The 26,060-nt window shown below is 44.1% G+C and overlaps 1 protein-coding gene across 1 annotated transcript; it reads left to right on the forward strand.

Moving 5' to 3' along the window:
- Window positions 1–341: 341 nt before the first annotated feature.
- Window positions 342–25,763, forward strand: LOC311114948 (proteasome adapter and scaffold protein ECM29-like; the record flags this gene model as incomplete). Its single annotated transcript, XM_084190168.1, has 23 exons — window positions 342–393; window positions 2,166–2,296; window positions 7,180–7,296; window positions 8,087–8,205; window positions 8,762–8,920; window positions 9,523–9,697; window positions 9,931–10,070; window positions 10,331–10,409; window positions 10,673–10,792; window positions 11,212–11,297; window positions 13,592–13,667; window positions 13,800–13,849; window positions 14,493–14,559; window positions 14,896–15,018; window positions 15,657–15,760; window positions 18,031–18,154; window positions 18,286–18,366; window positions 18,592–18,820; window positions 19,063–19,154; window positions 19,509–19,643; window positions 23,421–23,592; window positions 25,114–25,286; window positions 25,662–25,763. Coding segments are annotated over exons 1-23 (2,682 nt in total), but the record flags the coding sequence as incomplete, so codon positions are not given.
- Window positions 25,764–26,060: the final 297 nt, after the last annotated feature.

The raw sequence follows: 26,060 nt of genomic DNA on the forward strand, positions 1-26,060 counted from the left end.
GAATTTCACAGTTTATACATGTAAAGAATGAATAAGAACACGTGTGTGCAATATGAATGTCGCTAGCTATGTCTGTTATCATTGCATGGGGCTGTGTGTGAAGCAGGTGTTAAGACTAATTACAGTTAGCACTACCGACTTGGATATAATGAAAGAGGAGAGGCATCTATCGTTGGCAAAGCAGTGGCTGTATTCACTAGGAACCAAACGGACGCAAACGGACAGAAAAGGGGAGGGACGAACCTGAATTCGTCCAATAGGAAACTATTATTTTCGTTGCAAAATATTCACCGTTAAAACATTTTGCTACGATATGCATTAATGAATACACCCCAGTGTGAGCGAGAGAACGCAGATGACTTTCTATGAACATGGCCGCCCAAGATGAACTCAGTAAGTTTCTAACTGCTTTTGCAGTGATCCAGTGCATGAAAGACACGTCGTGTATCGGTAACATTTATCCTTGCATTTAGTACACAGTCATAACTTATTCTATCAAGCAAAACGCGTGTGATATGAACGATAAACGTTGATTCGAGGTAGCTAGCTAACGCTAGTAGAAGGCCGTCTGCACAGTCATGGTCGAAATGAAAGTGTTGCAGTTGTATAAAAGATCAACGTGATTTGATGACGACTGGAATAGTTTGTACATTAGATCAGTCATTTCATTCCCATTTGTAACGATGTCATGTTCGATCTGTAACTACAATTAACTAAACGATTACATGCGTTGTGCCAACTTGGGGTAACCAAGTGGCTAGCTAGCTGGTTAGCAGTGCAGGCGTCCGGGACAATATGAACTGTCTTGAAGATTAGCCTTGTCTGTGAAGTTAGCTAATTAGCGCTAGTAGTTAGCTAATTCATTGCAAGCTAGCTAGGTATCTCATTTAGTGTAACAGTTTGCATACATGAAATGAAAGATGACACACACTTCATTTTCAGTGCAGTGAGTGAGTGAGTGTTGATGGCAAGCACACCTCTCACAACAAGGTAACGTTAACTAGCCATTTTGCCCAACCCACTGCAGCAGTTAGCTAGCTACATTTGAGATGATTTAGCTAACTGACTAACTAGCTACCTAGCCAAATCACCAGCTAGTTAGCTAGCTACTAATTTCTGTCAGTCATTCCTTGCCAACTAGCTGCCAGTCTGATGCAAGTAGAAAACCTATACGTCCTGTCGGACATAGCTAATGGTTATGTGTAGCAGCCTATCCACCCCTGTTATAACACACATAACACAATACAAGGTGCATTAGCTATTATAACAGTCCCTTATTGACGCTTTAGGTCCAAATGTTGTAGCTACATTTGAAATGTTTACATTTGAGTCATGTAGCAGACGCTCAGTCTTATCCAGAGTGACTTACAGTATTGAGCGCATACATTTTAGTAAACTGAGCCACACTGAACCAGCTACATGGACATCCACTCTCTGTGTGTATTCTGTACCTTATTCAGACAGGTGCGGAATTACAGGGGACTACAGAGGTAGGAGGTGTAGTTTGAAATGTGGACACAGGGAGTGAACCCCAGTCTCCGGCGGGGAACATTTATATGTGCAATAGAGACCCAAGACCGGCACCGCTAGGCGAGAGGCTACATGTTCAACATTTAGTTCGGGTGACTGGGGATGTCCGAATCTCAGAACCAAATGTGGTAATATCACAGTAAGGACTGGTTTCCTGGAAACAGATCAAGCCCAGTCCCGATTAAGCCTAGACCTGGACTTTAAGCATGTGTCACGGGTGAGATCTGAACAGTGCACTACTTTTGACCGGAGCCGTATGGAATCTGGTCTAAAGTAGTGCACTTTAAAGGGGCTCTGGTCTAAAGTAGTGCACTATAAAGGGGCTCTGGTCTAAAGTAGTGCACTATAAAGGGGCTCTGGTCTAAAGTAGTGTACTATAAAGGGGCTCTGGTCTAAAGTAGTGCACTATAAAGGGGCTCTGGTCTAAAGTAGTGCACTATAAAGGGGCTCTGGTCTAAAGTAGTGCACTATAAAGGGAATAGGGTGCCATTGGGGACGGGCCTAGTGTCATCATTTCTAATTTTCAAATCCTCCCTTTCCTTCCTCCTCTCCTCTTCTCTCCTCCTCTTCTCTCCTTCTCTCCTCTCTCCTCTTCTCTCCTTCTTTCCTCTTCTCTCCTCCTTCCTACTCTCCAGATCAACTGGAGCGAGTTTTCTTGCGTTTGGGCCATGCAGAGACAGATGACCAACTCCAGGACATCATATCCAAGTTCCTGCCCCCAGTCCTCCTCAAACTGTCCAGCGTGCAGGAGGGAGTCAGGAAGAAAGTAAGGACCCACTGATGTCTGTTTCTTCCACCCTGCAGTACCAGTAGCCTGCACATAGCTGTTTCTGCCACCCTGCAGTACCAGTAGCCTGCACATAGCTGTTTCTGCCACCCTGCAGTACCAGTAGCCTGCACATAGCTGTTTCTGCCACCCTGCAGTACCAGTAGCCTGCACATAGCTGTTTCTTCCACCCTGCAGTACCAGTAGCCTGCACATAGCTGTTTCTGCCACCCTGCAGTACCAGTAGCCTGCACATAGCTGTTTCTGCCACCCTGCAGTACCAGTAGCCTGCACATAGCTGTTTCTGCCACCCTGCAGTACCAGTAGCCTGCACATAGCTGTTTCTGCCACCCTGCAGTACCAGTAGCCTGCACATAGCTGTTTCTGCCACCCTGCAGTACCAGTAGCCTGCACATAGCTGTTTCTGCCACCCTGCAGTACCAGTAGCCTGCACATAGCTGTTTCTGCCACCCTGCAGTACCAGTAGCCTGCACATAGCTGTGTCTCGGTTCTCCAGCACCCTTCTCACTTTTGTCGTCTGGATTTTACAATACTTACACTACCAGTCAAAAGTTTGGACACACCTACTCATTCAATGGGTTTTCTTTAATTGTACCATTTTTTACATTGTAGAATAATAGTGAAGACATCAACACTATGAAATAACACATATGGAATCATGTAGTAACCCAAAAAGTGTTAAACAAATCAAAATATATTTTGTATTTGAGATTCTTCAAATAGCCACCCTTTGCCTTGATGACAGCTTTGCAAACTCTTGGCATTCTCTCAACCAGCTTCATGAGGTAGTCACCTGGAATGCATTTCAATTGACAGGTGTCCTTCTTAAAAGTTAATTTGTGGAATGTATTTCCTTGTTAATGCGTTTGAGCCAATCAGTTGTGTTGTGACAAGGTGGGGGGGGGGGTATACAGAAGATAGCCCTATTTGGTAAAAGACCAAGTCCATATTATGGCAAGAACAGCTCAAATAAGCAAAGAGAAACCACAGTCCATCATTACTTTAAGACATGAAGGTCAGTCAATCACGATCATTTCAAGAACTTTGAAAGTTTCTTCATGTGCAGTCGCAAAAACTATAAAGCGCTATGATGAAACTGGCTCGCATGAGGACCGCCACAGGAATGGAAGACCCAGAGTTACCTCTGCTGCCTCAGAAATTGCAGGCCAAATAAATGCTTCACAGAGTTCAAGTAACAGACATATCTCAACATCATCTTTTCAGAGGGGACTGTGTGAATCAGGCCTTCATTGTCGAATTGTTGCAAAGAAACCACTACTAAAGGACACCAATAAGAAGAAACCAGCTTGGGCCAAGAAACACGAGCAATGGACATTAGTCTGAAGTCCAAATTTGAGATTTTTTGTTCAAACCGCTGTGTCTTTGTGAGACGCGGTGTGGGTGAACGGATGATCTCCACATGTGTAGTTCCCACCGTAAAGCATGGAGGAGGAGGAGGTGTGATGGTGTGGGGGTGCTTTGCTGGTGACACTGTCTGTGATTTATTTAGAATTCAAGGCACATTAACCAGCATGGCTACCACAGCATTCTGCAGCGATACGCCATCCCATCTGGTTTGGGCTTAGTGGGACTATCAGTTGTTTTTCAACAGGACAATGACCCAACACACCTCCAGGTTGTCTATGGGTTATTTAACCAAGAAGGATAGTGATGGAGTGCTGCATCAGATTACCTGGCCTCCACAATCCCCCGACCTCAACCCCATTGAGATGGTTTGGGATGAGTCGGACGGCAGAGTGAAGGAAAAGCAGCCAACCAGTGCTCAGCATATGTGGGAACTCCTTCAAGACTGTTGGAAAAGCATTCCAGGTGAAGAGAAGAGTGTGCAAAGCTGTCATCAAGGCAAAGGGTGGGTATTTTGAAGAATCTCAAATATAAAATATATTATGATTTGTTTAACACTTTTTTTGGTTACTACATGATTCCATATGTGTTATTTCATAGTTTTGATGTCCTCACTATTATTCTACAGTGTAAAAATAAAGAAAAACCCTTGAATGAGTAGGTGTGTCCAAACTTTTGACTGGGTACTCTACACCAATCCTATGCTTTTAAATCCATGACTGGGGAGTGTGCAAGACAAATGCACACAGACACAGCTGCTCAATGCTATTGGGGAAAGGCCCATCCACAGCACTGTGGTGATGTAAATGCTGCTCAATGCTATTGGGGAAAGGCCCATCCACAGCACTGTGGTGATTATAAATGCTGCTCAATGCTATTGGGGAAAGGCCCATCCACAGCACTGTAGTGATTATAAATGCTGCTCAATGCTATTGGGGAAAGGCCCATCCACAGCACTGTGGTGATGTAAATGCTGCTCAATGCTATTGGGGAAAGGCCCATCCACAGCACTGTGGTGATTATAAATGCTGCTCAATGCTATTGGGGAAAGGCCCATCCACAGCACTGTAGTGATTATAAATGCTGCTCAATGCTATTGGGGAAAGGCCCATCCACAGCACTGTGGTGATGTAAATGCTGCTCAATGCTATTGGGGAAAGGCCCATCCACAGCACTGTAGTGATTATAAATGCTGCTCAATGCTATTGGGGAAAGGCCCATCCACAGCACTGTGGTGATGTAAATGCTGCTCAATGCTATTGGGGAAAGGCCCATCCACAGCACTGTAGTGATGTAAATGCTGCTCAATGCTATTGGGGAAAGGCCCATCCACAGCACTGTGGTGATGTAAATGCTGCTCAATGCTATTGGGGAAAGGTCCATCCACAGCACTGTGGTGATTATAAATCACACAACAGTCGAACTAGTAAGCCTAATAAATATCTCCTCCATGCGTTGGTAGTGTGCGTGTTGCTGTAATTGCATTGACAGAAGCTGCTCTCCATAGGACACACAGACTGGTTGTAGACCTGCTAGTTTCGCTATGCGGTAGCTTTATGCTAGTTTCGCTATGCGGTAGCTTTATGCTAGTACGCTATGCGGTAGCTTTATGCTAGTACGCTATGCGGTAGCTTTATGCTAGTACGCTATGCGGTAGCTTTATGCTAGTCATGAACCGTCTCTTCTCTAACGGTCTACTGGAATCACAATCTCTTCTTCTCTACCAGGTGACGGAGCTACTGGTGACTTATAATTACAACGTATTATAACTCATTATAATCGTAACCTCTTGTTCTCCCTACCAGGTGACGGAGCTACTGGTGACTTATAATTACAACGTATTATAACTCATTATAATCGTAACCTCTTGTTCTCCCTACCAGGTGACGGAGCTCCTGGTGACTTATAATTACAACTTATTATAATCGTAACCTCTTGTTCTCCCTACCAGGTGACGGAGCTACTGGTAACTTATAATTACAACGTATTATAACTCATTATAATCGTAACCTCTTGTTCTCCCTACCAGGTGACGGAGCTCCTGGTGACTTATAATTACAACTTATTATAATCGTAACCTCTTGTTCTCCCTACCAGGTGACGGAGCTACTGGTAACTTATAATTACAACTTATTATAACTCATTATAATCGTAACCTCTTGTTCTCCCTACCAGGTGATGGAGCTCCTGGTCCGCCTGAACGAGAGGATGAAGAACCTTTATTATAACTCATTATAATCGTAACCTCTTGTTCTCCCTACCAGGTGATGGAGCTCCTGGTCCACTGAACGAGAGGATGAAGAACCTTTATTATAACTCATTATAATCGTAACCTCTTGTTCTCCCTACCAGGTGATGGAGCTCCTGGTCCGCCTGAACGAGAGGATGAAGAACCTTTATTATAACTCATTATAATCGTAACCTCTTGTTCTCCCTACCAGGTGATGGAGCTCCTGGTCCACTGAACGAGAGGATGAAGAACCTTTATTATAACTCATTATAATCGTAACCTCTTGTTCTCCCTACCAGGTGATGGAGCTCCTGGTCCACTGAACGAGAGGATGAAGAACCTTTATTATAACTCATTATAATCGTAACCTCTTGTTCTCCCTACCAGGTGATGGAGCTCCTGGTCCACTGAACGAGAGGATGAAGAACCTTTATTATAACTAATTATAATCGTAACCTCTTGTTCTCCCTACCAGGTGATGGAGCTCCTGGTCCACTGAACGAGAGGATGAAGAACCTTTATTATAACTAATTATAATCGTAACCTCTTGTTCTCCCTACCAGGTGATGGAGCTCCTGGTCCACTGAACGAGAGGATGAAGAACCTTTATTATAACTAATTATAATCGTAACCTCTTGTTCTCCCTACCAGGTGATGGAGCTCCTGGTCCACTGAACGAGAGGATGAAGAACCTTTATTATAACTAATTATAATCGTAACCTCTTGTTCTCCCTACCAGGTGATGGAGCTCCTGGTCCACTGAACGAGAGGATGAAGAACCTTTATTATAACTAATTATAATCGTAACCTCTTGTTCTCCCTACCAGGTGATGGAGCTCCTGGTCCACTGAACGAGAGGATGAAGAACCTTTATTATAACTAATTATAATCGTAACCTCTTGTTCTCCCTACCAGGTGATGGAGCTCCTGGTCCACTGAACGAGAGGATGAAGAACCTTTATTATAACTAATTATAATCGTAACCTCTTGTTCTCCCTACCAGGTGATGGAGCTCCTGGTCCACTGAACGAGAGGATGAAGAACCTTTATTATAACTCATTATAATCGTAACCTCTTGTTCTCCCTACCAGGTGATGGAGCTCCTGGTCCACTGAACGAGAGGATGAAGAACCTTTATTATAACTCATTATAATCGTAACCTCTTGTTCTCCCTACCAGGTGATGGAGCTCCTGGTCCACTGAACGAGAGGATGAAGAACCTTTATTATAACTCATTATAATCGTAACCTCTTGTTCTCCCTACCAGGTGATGGAGCTCCTGGTCCATCTGAACAAGAGGATTAAGAGCCGACCTTTGATCCAGCTACCCGTAGAGACTCTGCTGGTCCAGTACCAGGACCCTGCAGCGGCGTCCTTCGTTACGGTAACGCTCTACATTCTACCCCGGGGGGTGCGTTCAGCAGGACACAAAGTTGTGGAACGTTCAGATAGAAATATTTAGTTGTAGAACAAGCATTGCCTCTCTCTCTCTCTCTTGACGTGTAGAATAAGGACTCGCGACGACGTCGTCTCTGTTCATGATATTTCTATGGGCGGCGTTCCACAATGTTTGCCTGCTGAACGTGTCCTTGGTCTACTTCCTGGTTGGTTGCCCATCACTGATCCTGGGTCAGTTTTTAGCATTTCCTCTACTAGTGGTTAAGGTTGGGATTGGGGGGAGGGGAAGCTGATCCTAGACCTGTACCAAGGGGAGACTTCACCCCCGTCTGGGTCCGGTTCTACTAGTGGTTAAGGTTGGGATTGGGGGGAGGGGAAGCTGATCCTAGACCTGTACCTCGGGGAGACTTCACCCCCGTCTGGGTCCGGTTCTACTAGTGGTTAAGGTTGGGATTGGGGGGAGGGGAAGCTGATCCTAGACCTGTACCTCGGGGAGACTTCACCCCCGGAAGCGGTTCAGCCGGATGAGGGTTGACCCACCCCCCGTCTGGGTCCGGTTCCTCTCAAGGTTTCTTCTGTCCTTGGTACTTGGCGACTGCTAGCTGCTGTTTGGGATGTGATTATCTTGTCAAATATGGCATTCTGTTGAAATGACATCTCTCAAACGGAGTAGGCCTATGTCCAAACTCTGTCGTCTGTGCCTCTGCTCGCCATGTTCTTTACTCCCCCTGACATTGTGAGATTTTTAAATCCAGAACGGTGGATTCTCTCTGCAGAATTTCACCATCATTTACATCAAGATGGGTTACCCTCGACTGGAGGTGGGGAAACAGTGTGAGCTGGCACCAACCCTGCTGACCGCTATGGAGGGCAAACCTGAACCCCAACAGGACAGGTAAGGAGGGAGATACAGAGACACACACACACACACTGTATGTACACACACACACACACACACACACACACACACACACTGTATGTACACACACACAGTATACACACACACACTGTATACACACACACACTGTATGTACACACACACACACACACACACACACACACACACACACACTGTATGTACACACACACAGTATACACACACACACTGTATACACACACACACTGTATGTACACACACACACACACACACACACACACACACACACACACACACTGTATGTACACACACACACGCTGTATGTACACACACACACACACACACACACTGTATGTACACACACACACACACACACACTGTATGTACACACACACACACACACACACACACACACACACACTGTATGTACACACACACACACACACACACACACACACACACTGACTTCCTGTCCCCTCTCTCCCTAGCTTGATGCGCCTGCTGATTGCTACTCTGTACCACATGAAGTACATTAACACACACTCTATGTCTTCGTCTCCTCTACTCCCTCCAGCTTGATGCACCTCCTGATCCCGTCCTTGTACCACATGAAGTACCCAAAGGCCTCTTCCAACTCTTCCAAGATGGCCGCTCCCTTCATCCTGATAGAGAAACCTAAGACGGTTCAGCTGCTGCTGGAGTTCATGCTGGACGTACTGCTGATGCCCTATGGGTCAGTGTGTGTGTGATGCCCTATGGGTCAGTGTGTGTGTGTGTGTGTGTGTGTGTGTGTGTGATGCCCTATGGGTCAGTGTGTGTGTGTGTGTGTGTGTGATGCCCTATGGGTCAGTGTGTGTGTGTGTGTGTGTGTGATGCCCTATGGGTCAGTGTGTGTGTGTGTGTGTGTGTGTGTGTGTGTGATGCCCTATGGGTCAGTGTGTGTGTGTGTGATGCCCTACGGGAGAGTGGGGAGACTAAGCTGCGTCTCCAAGGGCCCTGGTCAACAGTAGTGCGCTATAGAGGGAATAGGGTGCCATTCTCTGGTCTAAAGCAGTGCGCTATAGAGGGACTAGGGTGCCATTTGGGATGCTACCTATGGGGGCCGGCCGTTTTTAAATGTTAAAGTGTGCTAGTATGCAAGGGTGGTTAACGGTTATTGTTAAAACTCTGTAACGTACTATAAAACTTGCAAACACCATGCTCACTCAAGTCATAGTTTTTCGAAAGACGGCATTGAATTAATTAATACAATCCCTAAACAATTTACCGACAGTTTTGCCTTGTTGTTGACCTGCCCCTCCTCTCCTCTCTACCGCTCTCTCCTCTGGCCTCCAGGTTTGTCCTGAACGAGCCTCCCACTCGCCCAGCTCCCTCGTCCCCCCAGGGTAGCTCCGGGCCTGGGGCAGCAGCAGCCGGACAGGGCCTCCCCCAGCCTCCTCCAGGGATGAGCGTCTACGCTGCAAAGAGGGTCATCGGAGAGGCACAGTGGAGCCCAGAGCAGCTGGAACAGGTACTGACCTCTGAACTTTGACCTTAGAGGAAGGTGATTGGGTGGGTAACTTTATGATGTGTCTCCCCCAGGGTAACTTTATGATGTGTCTCCCCCAGGGTAACTTTATGATGTGTCTCCCCCAGGGTAACTTTATGATGTGTCTCCCCCAGGGTAACTTTATGATGTGTCTCCCCCAGGGTAACTTTATGATGTGTCTCCCCCAGGGTAACTTTATGATGTGTCTCCCCCAGTGTAAGCTAGGCATTGTGAAGTTCATCGAGGCAGAGCAGGTCCCGGAGGTGGAGACGGTCATACACCTGGTGGTTGCCTCTAGCGACACCAGACACGGCGTTGCCACGGCCGCAGACCTGGAGCTCAAGAGCAAGCAGAGGTACGTATCTATGGGACTGTTCTACTATTATGGGATGGGGATGGTGCAGTAGGGGGGCATCTCATTAGTCCATTTACAACATGCTACAGGATTTGGTTCTGGGTTCCGAGATTTGGTTCTGTGTTCCAAGAGTTGGTTCTGGATTCCAAGAGTTGGTTCTGGATTCCAAGAGTTGGTTCTGGGTTCCAAGAGTTGGTTGTTTTGTGATATGATGTAATGTGTTGTTGTTGTTGTGATGTCATGTTGGGTTTATTTTGCAGTATTATCGACTGGAACAACCCCCTGATCGTCAACAAGATGTACAAGGTCTACCTGGGAGACATCCCCCTCAAAACTAAGGTGTGTAAAGATTCTTCACACCTCAAACCTTCTGAACTCAATCAAACTTGGTCTTGAATTGATCAGCCCAATTGAATGAGTTCAAATGGCTTCGAACACGAAATGGTATTGATGAATGGAGGCCGAGATCTCTCCGGCATGGTCGCCGCATCGTCTTGATTGGTTGTATGTGTGAACAATATCACACATGCTGTGGCCAACTATTGGCCAACTAATGTCCTGCTATGTCCTGCTATGTCACGTTATGTCACGTCATGTCATAGGGGGCCAGTCTGAAGCGGGAGCTGAAGCACGAGCCGGTCAGCACCAGAGTCAAGATGAAGATCCTACCTCACCTGTTACGCTCTCGCCTGGCCGCTGAGTGCTTCCCTGCTAACATACAGGTACTGCTGTAGTGGGTGTTCTAGTTCAGGAAAAGCTAACGTCCTGGAAATGTGTGTTCATGCAAATCTTTGTGAATGTCCTTCCACTGTCTTTCCCTCAAGGAAACCTTCATCACCTGTCTTTTTCCTGTTTCTCTTCTACTCCTTCCTTCTATCCCCATCTCCTCTCCTCTCCTCTCCTCTCCTCTCCTCTCCTCTCCTCTCCTCTCCTCTCCTCTCCTCTCCTCTCCTCTCCTCTCCTCTCCTCTCCCCTCCCCAACCCTCTCCTCTCCTCTCCTCTCCCCTCCCCTCCCCAACCCTCTCCTATCTCCTCCCCAACCCTCTCCTCTCCTCTCCCCTACCTTCTCCTCCCCTCTCCCATAACCTCTCTCCTCCCTCCTCTCCTCCTCTCGCTCCCCTATCCTCTCTCCTCTCTCCAGGTGGTGTATGACGGTCTGTTTGGAGCCAACACCAACAACAAGCTGCTCTCTCTTACCCTTCAGTTTGTCCACCACATCTGTCAGGTGTAAGTACTGGTCCCAAGTCAATTTCATCCAACCCTTACACATAGAGACAGCCACTAAGAGCTGGTCCTAGATCAGTTTATCCACTATGGTAAGTACTGTAGTATTACTGATCTCTAGTCAGTTTGTCTTCTCAGTCAAATCTTACACAGAGAGAGGTTGCTACTAAGCGCTGGTCCTAGATCAGTTTTGTGACGACGTGGATAGCTATCTGCGATGTGTAAGTACTGATTCCAAATCAGTTTCAGTCAACCCATCCTCATAAAGACAGTCACTAAGAAATGGTCCTAGATCAGTTTGTCCAACAGTGCCCAACAGATCTGTAGGGGATAAGTACTGGTCCCAAGTCAGTTTCAACCAACCCTTACTAAAAGAGACAGCTACACAACATGACCAAAAGTCTGTGGACACCTGCTCATCGAACATCTCATTCCAAAATCATGGGCATTAATATGGAGTTGTTTCCCCCTTTGCTGCTATAACAGCCTCCACTCTTCTGGGAATGCTTTCCACTAGATGTTGGAACATTGCTGAGGGGACTTGCTTCCATTCAGCCACAAGAGCATTAGTGAGGTCAGGCACTGATGTTGGGCGATTAGGCCTGGCTTGCAGTCGGCGTTCCAATTCATCCCAAAGGTGTTCGATGGGGTTGAGGTCAGGGCTCTTTGCAGGCCGGTCAAGTTCTTCCACACCGATCTCGACAAACCATTTCTGTATGGACCTCGCTTTGTGCACAGGGGCATTGTCATGCTGAAACAGGAAAGGGCCTTCCCCAAACTGTTGCCCCAAAGTTGGAAGCACAGAATCGTCTAGAATGTCATTGTATGCTGTAGCGTTAAGATTTTCCTTCACTGGAACTAAGGGGCCTAGCCCGAACCATGAAAAACAGCCCCGGAGCATTATTCTTCCTCCACCAAACTTTACAGTTGGCACTATGCATTGGGGCGGGTTGCGTTCTCCTGGCATCCGCCAAACCCATATTCGTCCGTTGGACTGCCAGATGGTGAAGCATGATTCATCACTCCAGAGAGAACGCTTTTCTACTGCTCCAGAGACCAATGGCGGTGAGCTTTACGCTTTGGCATTGTGCATGGTGATCTTAGGCTTGTGTGCGGCTGCTCGGCCATGGAAACCCATTTCATGAGCTCCTGACGAACAGTTCTTGTGCTGACGTTGCTTCCAGAGGCAGTTTGAAACTCAGTAGTGAGTGTTGCAACCGAGGACAGACAATTTTTTACGGGCTTCAGCACTCTGCGGTCCCGTTCTGTGAGCTTGTGTGGTCTACCACTTCACGGCTGAGCTGTTGTTGCTCCTAGATGTTTCCACTTCACATTAACAGCCCTTACAGTTGATCGGGGCTCTAGCAGGGCAGAACATTGACAAACTGACTTGTTGGAAAGGTGGCATCCTATGACGGTGCCACTTTGAAAGTCACTGAGCTCTTCAGTAAGGCCATTCTACTGCCAATGTTTGTCTATGGAGATTGCATGGCGGTGTACTTGATTTTATACACCTGTCAGCAACCAGTGTGGCTGAAATAGAAACCACTAATTTGAAGGGGTGTCCACATACTGCTGTGTGTGAATGTGTGTGTATATATATATATATATATATATAGTTTACTAAGGCAGCCCAATTCTGATCTTTTGCCCAATCATTGGCAAAAGAGCTGATCTGATTTGTCAAAAGACCAAGTAGTGTAAAAAAAGATCATAATTGGGCTGCCTGTGTAAACGCAGCCTAAGAGCTGGTCCTACATCAGTTTATCCACCACATCTGCCAGATGTAAGAACTGAAACTGACTTGGAATCAGTAATCTCTGTCAAACCGTACACAGAGAGAGATGGCCACTAAGAGCTGGTCCTTCATCAGTTTGTCCACTATCACATTCTTTTACATTTTAGTCATTTTAGCAGACGCTCTTATCCAGAGCGACTTAAAGTTACTGAGTGCATACATTTTTCATACTGGCCCCCCCGTGGGAATCGAACCCACAACCCTGGCGTTGCAAGCGTCATGCTCGACCAACTGAGGTACAGGAGGTATGCGTGGTGAAAGCGATTTACAAGTCAGTTAGTCTTCTCAGTTCACGGTTACACAAAGAGAGATGGCCACTATGAGCTGGTCCTAGATCAGTTAGAACTAAACACTTCAATAACAAAAAAAACAACAAAACCTAATTTGAAGGGGTCATCAAAGGCGTGTCAGTGCAGGCTTTTGTTCCAGCCCAACACTAACCAAAGCCACTCCTAGCATGTTCTAACATGTTGAGACGTGTCTCTCCTCTCTCTGACAGATGCCCTGACACCAACAAGCCACTGGGTCTGATGCTGCTGAATGGACTCACCAAGCTCATCAATGAGTACAAGGAGGTAAAACCAATCAATCAATGGTTTTAATCTCGTTTCATCAATTACACATTTCCTTTCAACGGTGGATGCTTTGCATGCTCCTGGTGTAGATGGTGATGGGATGTGTTTTGTTGTGTTTGGTTTGGTTTGCAGGATCCCAAGTTGATGTGTATGGCCTACTCCGCTGTGGGGAAACTGTCCAGGTAGTCATACATTTTTAAATAGACTGATTTTTACCGTATGTAAAAAAAAAAAAAAAAAAATGCACCATGCCGAAATCACTCCGCCATTTCATGGTTGCAAAAATTCTAATAGTTTTTGTCTAATTTCAGTTTGTGTGACAAAATAAGCAAGTGTAGTGTAGAGAATCATTGGACCATCTAAACCACTGTGAAATATATTTCCCATAACCTAAAATATTGTATTTTCAGCTGTTTTGAAGCTGGTGTACAAAACCTAAAGTAAAAGACGCAGAATACGATAAGTATAGAAATAGCGCATATAGAAAATATCTACCGCTTGTTCTCGTTGCTTTTAATGACAATGACAGATCTATAACACGTTTCTATTTGAATTTTGTCGCGTTGCCCAAAAAGCTACATATTGGAGCTTTAACAACGATCACCTGTCTTGATATTATGATGAGTTTATATGATAGTGAGGTGATGTTTCTCTCTCCTCCTCCTCCTCCTAGTCAGATGCCCCAACTCTTGTCTTGATATTATGATGAGTTTATGTGATAGTGAGGTGATGTTTCTCTCTCCTCCTAGCCGAATGCCCCAACTCTTGTCTTGATATTATGATGAGTTTATGTGATAGTGAGGTGATGTTTCTCTCTCCTCCTAGCCGGATGCCCCAACTCTTCACCAAAGACATAGCGCTGGTCCAGCAGTTCTTTGAGGCCATGTGCAAGGTAGGTGTTGCTGCATCAAGACAATGCTATTTGAATACACTGTTTACCGATATTTCAGTTTTGTATTTTTTTTTTTATAAATTAGAAAATGTTTCTAATAACCTTTTTTTTTGCTTTGGCATTATGGGGTATTGTGTGTAGATTGATCCATTTTAGAATAAGGCTGTAACGTAACAAAATGTGGAAAAAGTCAAGGTGTATGAATACTTTCTGAATGCCCTGTACATCATGTATATATTTAGACAAGACACAAAGCATAATTCAAGGTTGATGGCAGCAACATGTTCATATATTCCAACCCCCCCCTCCCTCCCATCTGACCTTGTCTGTGTTTAGGAGGAGCCTGACGTGCGTCTAGCCATCCAGGAGGCTCTGTCGATGATGGTGGGAGCCTACGCTAACCTACAGGGGGCGCTACTCAACCTGATGGAAGCTCTGGTGGCAGCTTACATGGGCAAGGTAACACTAGATATGATTTCTCCTATGCGAGGGGGGTAGGCAACTAGATTCAGCCGCGAGACGATTTTTGGTTGGGGGGCCCGGGAAACATAATTTGTAAACTGCAAATTGACCACAGCTAAGCCCTAAAAGAGATTGTATTTGTAAATAACAATATTTTCTTACCTTGATTTACATTGAGACACGAGCACATATCTCTTTTTTTTATTTTATTTTTTCATGGAAATACTTGGGAACAGATTTCCTAAACTAAACACATTTTCAGCTGATTTTCTGTCTTCTTTTTCTTCCTTTTGGGGGGCCAAAATAAATCACAGCGGGCCGCCTGTTGCCGACCCCTGTCCTATGACCTCTCTACGATTATATATGAAGGATTAATAGTTCTACCAGCTATGAGTTCTACTATGAAATAACATGTAGAAATTGTCTGATTTTAATCTACCAAGAATATATGGGATATGCTTGAATCATAATATTTTGTCGTCGTTGTAGGGAATACTGTTGTCAATGTATTCCAGAATATGATTGTCTGAATATTGGTGTTGCTGAAGAATCTAGATGATTACGTTGGAATATTGCTTTCTGATTGGTCAGCCAAAGCTCTGAGTATTGTGTTCTTCTGTGTTGTGATTGGTCAGCCTGAGGTACAGGTGCGTCAGGTGGCAATGAAGTACGCCAGCACGGTTTTCGCTCCTGATCATGTGCCCTCCAGATACTTGCTCCTATTGGCTGCCGGGGACCCGTAAGTCTCAGCACTACACACACACACACACACACACACACACACACACACACACACACACACACACTGAATATAAAACATGTAAGTCTCAGCACTACACACCACCTACATCCACTATGTATGATCATGCTGCCATACAGTGAATATATCCCATCCACCTAACAGGTATAATACTCACACAATGGTAGGATAGCTCCTATGATATTTATCAATGTGTTATTGAATCTTGTATACTTTTAATACGATTTATATTAATTTTTTTGGGTTGTTTGTGTGTTGTTGCAGGACAGAGGAGGTGTGGTGTTATTAAGTAGTAGTAGTATAAAGTATCTCTATGAGAGACCCAGTGTCCTGACCTCATAGTGTCTCTATGGTGTGTTATTATAGGAGAGAGACCCAGTGTCCTGACCTCATAGTATCTCTATGGTGTGTTATTATAGGAGAGAGACCCAGAGTGTCCTGACCTCATAGTGTCTCTATGGTGTGTTATTATAGGAGAGAGACCCAGTGTCCTGACCTCATAGTGTCTCTATGGTGTGTTATTATAGGAGAGAGACCCAGTGTCCTGACCTCATAGTGTCTCTATGGTGTGTTATTATAGGAGAGAGACCCAGTGTCCTGACCTCATAGTGTCTGTATGGTGTGTTATTATAGGAGAGAGACCCAGTGTCCTGACCTCATAGTGTCTCTATGGTGTGTTATTATAGGAGAGAGACCCAGAGTGTCCTGACCTCATAGTGTCTCTACGGTGTGTTATTATAGGAGAGAGACCCAGTGTCCTGACCTCATAGTGTCTCTATGGTGTGTTATTATAGGAGAGAGACCCAGTGTCCTGACCTCATAGTATCTCTATGGTGTGTTATTATAGGAGAGAGACCCAGTGTCCTGACCTCATAGTGTCTCTATGGTGTGTTATTATAGGAGAGAGACCCAGTGTCCTGACCTCATAGTGTCTCTATGGTGTGTTATTATAGGAGAGAGACCCAGAGTGTCCTGACCTCATAGTGTCTCTATGGTGTGTTATTATAGGAGAGAGACCCAGAGTGTCCTGACCTCATAGTGTCTCTATGGTGTGTTATTATAGGAGAGAGACCCAGTGTCCTGACCTCATAGTATCTCTATGGTGTGTTATTATAGGAGAGAGACCCAGAGTGTCCTGACCTCATAGTATCTCTATGGTGTGTTATTATAGGAGAGAGACCCAGAGTGTCCTGACCTCATAGTGTCTCTATGGTGTGTTATTATAGGAGAGAGACCCAGAGTGTCCTGACCTCATAGTGTCTCTATGGTGTGTTATTATAGGAGAGAGACCCAGTGTCCTGACCTCATAGTGTCTCTATGGTGTGTTATTATAGGAGAGAGACCCAGAGTGTCCTGACCTCATAGTGTCTCTATGGTGTGTTATTATAGGAGAGAGACCCAGAGTGTCCTGACCTCATAGTGTCTCTATGGTGTGTTATTATAGGAGAGAGACCCAGTGTCCTGACCTCATAGTGTCTCTATGGTGTGTTATTATAGGAGAGAGACCCAGAGTGTCCTGACCTCATAGTGTCTCTGTGGTGTGTTATTATAGGAGAGAGACCCAGTGTCCTGACCTCATAGTGTCTCTATGGTGTGTTATTATAGGAGAGAGACCCAGAGTGTCCTGACCTCATAGTGTCTCTATGGTGTGTTATTATAGGAGAGAGACCCAGTGTCCTGACCTCATAGTGTCTCTATGGTGTGTTATTATAGGAGAGAGACCCAGAGTGTCCTGACCTCATAGTGTCTCTATGGTGTGTTATTATAGGAGAGAGACCCAGTGTCCTGACCTCATAGTGTCTCTATGGTGTGTTATTATAGGAGAGAGACCCAGTGTCCTGACCTCATAGTGTCTATATGGTGTGTTATTATAGGAGAGAGACCCAGTGTCCTGACCTCATAGTGTCTATATGGTGTGTTATTATAGGAGAGAGACCCAGTGTCCTGACCTCATAGTGTCTCTATGGTGTGTTATTATAGGAGAGAGACCCAGTGTCCTGACCTCATAGTGTCTCTATGGTGTGTTATTATAGGAGAGAGACCCAGAGTGTCCTGACCTCATAGTGTCTCTATGGTGTGTTATTATAGGAGAGAGACCCAGAGTGTCCTGACCTCATAGTGTCTCTATGGTGTGTTATTATAGGAGAGAGACCCAGTGTCCTGACCTCATAGTGTCTCTATGGTGTGTTATTATAGGAGAGAGACCCAGTGTCCTGACCTCATAGTGTCTCTGTGGTGTGTTATTATAGGAGAGAAGAGGTGTGCAGCGAGGCCCAGCGTGTCCTGAGGGCTCTGCCTGCTAAGAAGTCAGAGAAAGTGGGCTGTAAACCCATGCCCTCCTTCCCTGACATGGTGGCCTACATCCAGGAGAAGGTGAGAGCATAACCCTTATCCCAAATCCATCCCCTGCCATTACATAATTAGCTCTCTTGTTAGTATGGAAGTACAGGTGTCAGGCGGTATGTCTTTCCAGCCCTGTTGATCTGCCCTGGTCTGTCCTTTAGGCTGCTCAGAGGATGAAGACTCCAGCTAAGTACGTCGTGGGGACGTACACTCTACCCTTCAACCCTTCTGCATTTGGCGAGGTAAGGCACAAATGTCCGGCAAAACAACTTCAACTAAATACAGGTGGATGCACATCAGGCCGTTTATGACCGGCAAAACCCCAAAAGAATTGAAGAGGAAATTAAAGTATGGAAAAAAATAAACAAAACACAAACAAACGATGGGACTTATTTACCTTTTCTCCTTGCCACACTTCCTGTTTTATAGACATCACTTCCTTTCTAACCCCTGCTCCTGTCCCCCAGATGGTGCTGTACCTGCGGATGTGTCTGGCCCACAGTGCCGGGGCCACGCCCATCTCTAAGAGCCTGGCGGACATGCAGGACGACGCGCCCGCCATCGGACGCTACGTACACACCCTCCTCTCCAACGAACCCCTGACCCCGCCGTCCTCCGCCGGAACCAAGGGGGCGGAGGTCAACCCTGTACAGGTCTACATCCACCTACTGCAGCAGCTGCTGTCTGCTGTAGGAGGTGAGTGATGTGATGCTTCCTTCCCTTGTCTCCTTGGCTCCGAAATACTCATGTGTTTACTGGCCTGGAATGCAAAATGGGATGCTCCGTCCGTTTCACCAATTGTTGATATTGTGAAGTGAGCATATCAGTTTGGATTCCAGGCCAGTAAATACATCATTCATACCTTGTAACTGGTCCAGATACAATGTAGGTATCCATTTTTTTTCTATGTCTTTTTTTTCTTGATTTTCTTTGGATAGGAGTCCCTGTGATGTACTGTCTTCTGGAGGTGGTGTCTGTCTGTCCTCACAACCTGGCCCCCAGGTTTATCGACAAGATCGACTGGATCAAGGTAAATCATGCTGCGTGCTATGATAATTGACGCTACTACTGTAAAAGATACCTTGGTATGCTAAATGCTAATTGATGCTACTTCTGTAAAATATTTAATTGGTATGCTAATCGATGCTATGTAATATACTACTCAGATACAGGTCCTTGGCACGCTACATGCTAGGCCAATGCTAATCAATGCTAATGCTACTCGATGCTAACGCTGGTCAATGCTACTACTCTAAAATGTACATTGGTATGCTGCGTGCTATGCTAACGCTAGTTGACGCTGCTTCTGCAAAGGATACATTGGTATGCTTCATGCTACGCTAACGCTAAATCGATGCTAATGCTACATTTTCCCCCTCCGCAGAGTCTAATGAACACCAACAAGGAGGACCTAAGGGAGCTAGCAGCTCAGCTGTATGCTGTGGTGGTGTCCACCATGTCAGGAAACGAGCTGAAGACTGCCGTTCAGACACTCATCAAGATCACTAAAGATACGCACGTATGTAGCCTCCCGCCTTCACCTAGATCACTAAAGACACATTTATGTTAGTCTAGGTCTGTTATTCATTAGTGACCTTACCAAGTCTTCAGGGTTATCTCAAACACACGTATAGACACTCACATCTGTTTAGCTACCATTCCACTCCTTGTTCTCCGTTTCATATGCCAAAGATGTTTAGCATGACAGGAGTGGCAAGGAGTGGACTGATAGCTGAACAGACTGGTACCAGACTAGATGATAGCTGAACAGACTGGTACCAGACTGGACCAAGGAGTGGACTGATAGCTAAACAGACTGGTACCAGACTAGATGATAGCTAAACAGACTGGTACCAGACTAGATGATAGCTAAACAGACTGGTACCAGACTAGATGATAGCTAAACAGACTGGTACCAGACTGGATGATAGCTAAACAGACTGGTACCAGACTGGACCAAGGAGTGGACTGATAGCTAAACAGACTGGTACCAGACTAGATGATAGCTAAACAGACTGGTACCAGACTAGATGATAGCTAAACAGACTGGTACCAGACTAGATGATAGCTAGACAGACTGATACCAGACTAGATGATAGCTAAACAGACTGGTACCAGACTAGATGATAGCTAGACAGACTGATACCAGACTAGATGATAGCTAAACAGACTGGTACCAGACTAGATGATAGCTGAACAGACTGATACCAGACTAGATGATAGCTAAACAGACTGGTACCAGACTAGATGATAGCTGAACAGACTGGTACCAGACTAGATGATAGCTGAACAGACTGGTACCAGACTAGATGATAGCTAGACAGACTGGTACCAGACTAGATGATAGCTAAACAGACTGGTACCAGACTAGACCAAGGAGTGGACTGATAGCTAAACAGACTGGTACCAGACTAGACCAAGGAGTGGACTGATAGCTAAACAGACTGGTACCAGACTAGATGATAGCTGAACAGACTGGTACCAGACTAGATGATAGCTGAACAGACTGGTACCAGACTAGATGATAGCTAAACAGACTGGTACCAGACTAGATGATAGCTAAACAGACTGGTACCAGACTAGACCAAGGAGTGGACTGATAGCTAAACAGACTGGTACCAGACTAGATGATAGCTAAACAGACTGGTACCAGACTAGATGATAGCTAAACAGACTGGTACCAGACTAGATGATAGCTAAACAGACTGGTACCAGACTAGATGATAGCTGAACAGACTGGTACCAGACTAGATGATAGCTAAACAGACTGGTACCAGACTAGATGATAGCTAGACAGACTGGTACCAGACTAGATGATAGCTAAACAGACTGGTACCAGACTAGATGATAGCTAAACAGACTGGTACCAGACTAGATGATAGCTAGACAGACTGGTACCAGACTAGATGATAGCTAGACAGACTGGTACCAGACTAGATGATAGCTAAACAGACTGGTACCAGACTAGATGATAGCTAAACAGACTGGTACCAGACTAGATGATAGCTAGACAGACTGATACCAGACTAGATGATAGCTAAACAGACTGGTACCAGACTAGATGATAGCTAGACAGACTGATACCAGACTAGATGATAGCTAAACAGACTGGTACCAGACTAGATGATAGCTGAACAGACTGATACCAGACTAGATGATAGCTAAACAGACTGGTACCAGACTAGATGATAGCTGAACAGACTGGTACCAGACTAGATGATAGCTGAACAGACTGGTACCAGACTAGATGATAGCTAGACAGACTGGTACCAGACTAGATGATAGCTAAACAGACTGGTACCAGACTAGACCAAGGAGTGGACTGATAGCTAAACAGACTGGTACCAGACTAGACCAAGGAGTGGACTGATAGCTAAACAGACTGGTACCAGACTAGATGATAGCTGAACAGACTGGTACCAGACTAGATGATAGCTGAACAGACTGGTACCAGACTAGATGATAGCTAAACAGACTGGTACCAGACTAGATGATAGCTAAACAGACTGGTACCAGACTAGACCAAGGAGTGGACTGATAGCTAAACAGACTGGTACCAGACTAGATGATAGCTAAACAGACTGGTACCAGACTAGATGATAGCTAAACAGACTGGTACCAGACTAGATGATAGCTAAACAGACTGGTACCAGACTAGATGATAGCTGAACAGACTGGTACCAGACTAGATGATAGCTAAACAGACTGGTACCAGACTAGATGATAGCTAGACAGACTGGTACCAGACTAGATGATAGCTAAACAGACTGGTACCAGACTAGATGATAGCTAAACAGACTGGTACCAGACTAGATGATAGCTAGACAGACTGGTACCAGACTAGATGATAGCTAGACAGACTGGTACCAGACTAGATGATAGCTAAACAGACTGGTACCAGACTAGATGATAGCTAGACAGACTGGTACCAGACTAGATGATAGCTAACCAGACTGGTACCAGACTAGATGATAGCTGAACAGACTGGTACCAGACTAGATGATAGCTGAACAGACTGGTACCAGACTAGATGATAGCTAAACAGACTGGTACCAGACTAGATGATAGCTAAACAGACTGGTACCAGACTAGACCAAGGAGTGGACTGATAGCTAAACAGACTGGTACCAGACTAGATGATAGCTAGACAGACTGGTACCAGACTAGACCAAGGAGTGGACTGATAGCTAAACAGACTGGTACCAGACTAGACCAAGGAGTGGACTGATAGCTAAACAGACTGGTACCAGACTAGATGATAGCTAAACAGACTGGTACCAGACTAGATGATAGCTAAACAGACTGGTACCCAGACTAGATGATAGCTAAACAGACTGGTACCAGACTAGATGATAGCTAAACAGACTGGTACCAGACTAGATGATAGCTAAACAGACTGGTACCAGACTAGATGATAGCTAGACAGACTGGTACCAGACTAGATGATAGCTAGACAGACTGGTACCAGACTAGATGATAGCTAAACAGACTGGTACCAGACTAGATGATAGCTGAACAGACTGGTACCAGACTAGATGATAGCTAAACAGACTGGTACCAGACTAGATGATAGCTAAACAGACTGGTACCAGACTAGATGATAGCTAAACAGACTGGTACCAGACTAGACCAAGGAGTGGACTGATAGCTAAACAGACTGGTACCAGACTAGACCAAGGAGTGGACTGATAGCTAAACAGACTGGTACCAGACTAGATGATAGCTAAACAGACTGGTACCAGACTAGATGATAGCTGAACAGACTGGTACCAGACTAGATGATAGCTAAACAGACTGGTACCAGACTAGATGATAGCTAGACAGACTGGTACCAGACTAGATGATAGCTAGACAGACTGGTACCAGACTAGATGATAGCTAGACAGACTGGTACCAGACTAGATGATAGCTGAACAGACTGGTACCAGACTAGATGATAGCTAAACAGACTGGTACCAGACTAGATGATAGCTAGACAGACTGGTACCAGACTAGATGATAGCTAAACAGACTGGTACCAGACTAGATGATAGCTAGACAGACTGGTACCAGACTAGATGATAGCTAGACAGACTGGTACCAGACTAGATGATAGCTAGACAGACTGGTACCAGACTAATGGGTTTATTTTCACATTTATATTGACCTATATTTGCTGCACATACAGGATGCAGTTTTTCCTGGTCTGGAAATTGTTTTATAAGTTCATTTTGAATGCATGTAATGTACTGAAGCAAAAGTTGTCGCAGTTTCACCGAGCTGAATGTAAACCTGTATTCCCTCTTGGAAACTGCAGAGCCCTGAGACCCAGCACGGAGCCATCATGGCGCTGGGCTACATGGTGGGCAGGTACATGAGCAAGAGGAAGTCCTTCACTAACGGAGACTCCGCCCTCAACCGGGAACAGCGTATGAGCGCCACACCCAAGGAGGATGAGGAGCTGGTCGCTATAGCAACCAAAGCCATCGGTAGGTGACTGTCACCGTTTTTACATTTCAGACAGTATTTACTATCATTTTTTTTGTTTTTAGACCAGTGTTATGCTAATTCACATTGTTACAAGAAATGACTCATATTAATACGTTTTAAATGTATTTGTGCATATAGGAAAGAATTACTCATTTATCATTTTTAAATATATTTTAGCATATAGGAAAGAATTACTAATATTTATCATATTTGTAATATTTTTGCACATAGGAAAGAATTACTCATATTTATCATTTTTAAATATATTTTAGCATATAGGAAAGAATTACTAATATTTTTAATATTTTTTATATTTTTGCACATAGGAAAGAATTACTCATATTTATCATTTTTTAAATATATTTTAGCACATAGGAAAGAATTACTCAGATTTATCATTTTTAAATATATTTTAGCATATAGGAAAGAATTACTAATATTTATCATATTTTTAATATTTTTGCACATAGGAAAGAATTACTCATATTTATCATTTTTTAAATATATTTTAGCACATAGGAAAGAATTACTCATATTTATCATTTTTAAAATATATTTTAGCACATAGGAAAGAATTACTCATATTTATCATTTTTAAATATATTTTAGCATATAGGAAAGAATTACTAATATTTATCATATTTTTAATATTTTTGCACATAGGAAAGAATTACTCATATTTATCATTTTTAAATACATTTTAGCATATAGGAAAGAATTACTAATATTTATCATATTTTTAATATTTTTGCACATAGGAAAGAATTACTCATATTTATCATTTTTAAATATATTTTTGCACATAGGAAAGAATTACTCATATTTATCATTTTTTAAATATATTTTAGCACATAGGAAAGAATTACTCATATTTATCATTTTTTAAATATATTTTAGCACATAGGAAAGAATTACTCATATTTATCATATTTTAAATATATTTTAGCACATAGGAAAGAATTACTCATATTTATCATTTTTTAAATATATTTTAGCACATAGGAAAGAATTACTCATATTTATCCTTTTTAAATATATTTTAGCATATAGGAAAGAATTACTCATATTTATCCTTTTTAAATATATTTTAGCATATAGGAAAGAATTACTCATATTTATCCTTTTTAAATATATTTTAGCATATAGGAAAGAATTACTCATATTTATCATTTTTAAATATATTTTAGCATATAGGAAAGAATTACTCATATTTATCATTTTTTAAATATATTTTAGCACATAGGAAAGAATTACTCATATTTATCCTTTTTAAATATATTTTAGCATATAGGAAAGAATTACTCATATTTATCCTTTTTAAATATATTTTAGCATATAGGAAAGCATCCAATTGAAGGAAGAAAGGTGTAGACGAGGAAATAAAAGAAAAACATTTCGATCCAATGTACGTTTCCAGGTCGGTTGATGTTGTGTGTGTGTGTGTGTGTGTGTGTGTGTGTGTGTGTGTGTGTGTCTGTGTCTGTGTCTGTGTCTGTGTGTGTGTGTGTGTGTGCTCCCAGGTTCTTTCCTAGACAGCGGTTCCCCCCTGCTAGCGGTAGCAGCATGTACAGCCCTGGGGGAGATGGGGAGGAACGGACCTCTGCTCATCCCTTCAGAAGGAGAGGGATTCACCAAACTAGCTATGGTGGATAACATGCTGGCTCGCATCCCCTCTGGGAAAGAGACGCTCAAGGTAACCATGGACACAGCAGCACGTGACATAATGATGCTGTGAAAGGGCAGTTGGTTGTGATGCTAGACCGTGACAATTGCACTCTGGGGATGTTAAATACATTCTAATGAATTGGTTTTGAACCATTTTATAATAGAAATACCTATTCATGTGAAGAGACTCTAATCCAACTCCCTTTCTACCTGTCTAGATGAAGGAGAGAGCCAGCCTGTGTTAGTTAGATAGGTGTAGTTAATAGTCTGTTAGATAGGTGTAGTTAATAGTTAGTTGGATAGGTGTAGTTAATAGTTAGTTGGATAGGTGTAGTTAATAGTTAGTTGGATAGGTGTAGTTAATAGTCTGTTAGATGTATTCATGTGGTCTCTGTCTGTCCAGATGAAGGAGAGAGCCATCCAGACTCTGGGCTATCTACCAGTGGGGGACGGAGACTTTGCCCACCAGAAGAAGCTGCTGCAGGGGCTCATGGACTCTGTGGAGGTAGGGGACTGGCTCTCATTTAATGGAGCTTTTAAGACCTTCATGAAGCTTCATTAATGCATTCGTAAAGCTTCATAAGACCTACATTAAGCTTCATAGGACATTTTTGTGAAGCTTCATAAGACATTGTTTATCATGCAGAAAGAACTGAGACGAGGTTGACCTGAGAGGTTAACCCTTGCCTCTTCCCTCTTGTCACTCATCTCGGTTTCCTCCCCTTCCTCCTCTCTCCCCCTTCCTCTCTCTCTCTCTCTCTCTCTCCTCCTCTCTCTCTCTCTCTCTCTCTCTCTCTCTCTC

The sequence above is a fragment of the Coregonus lavaretus genome, assembly GCF_964263955.1.
Source record: "Coregonus lavaretus genome assembly, contig: HAP1_SCAFFOLD_2408, whole genome shotgun sequence".
NCBI classification, from domain to species: Eukaryota; Metazoa; Chordata; class Actinopteri; order Salmoniformes; family Salmonidae; genus Coregonus; species Coregonus lavaretus.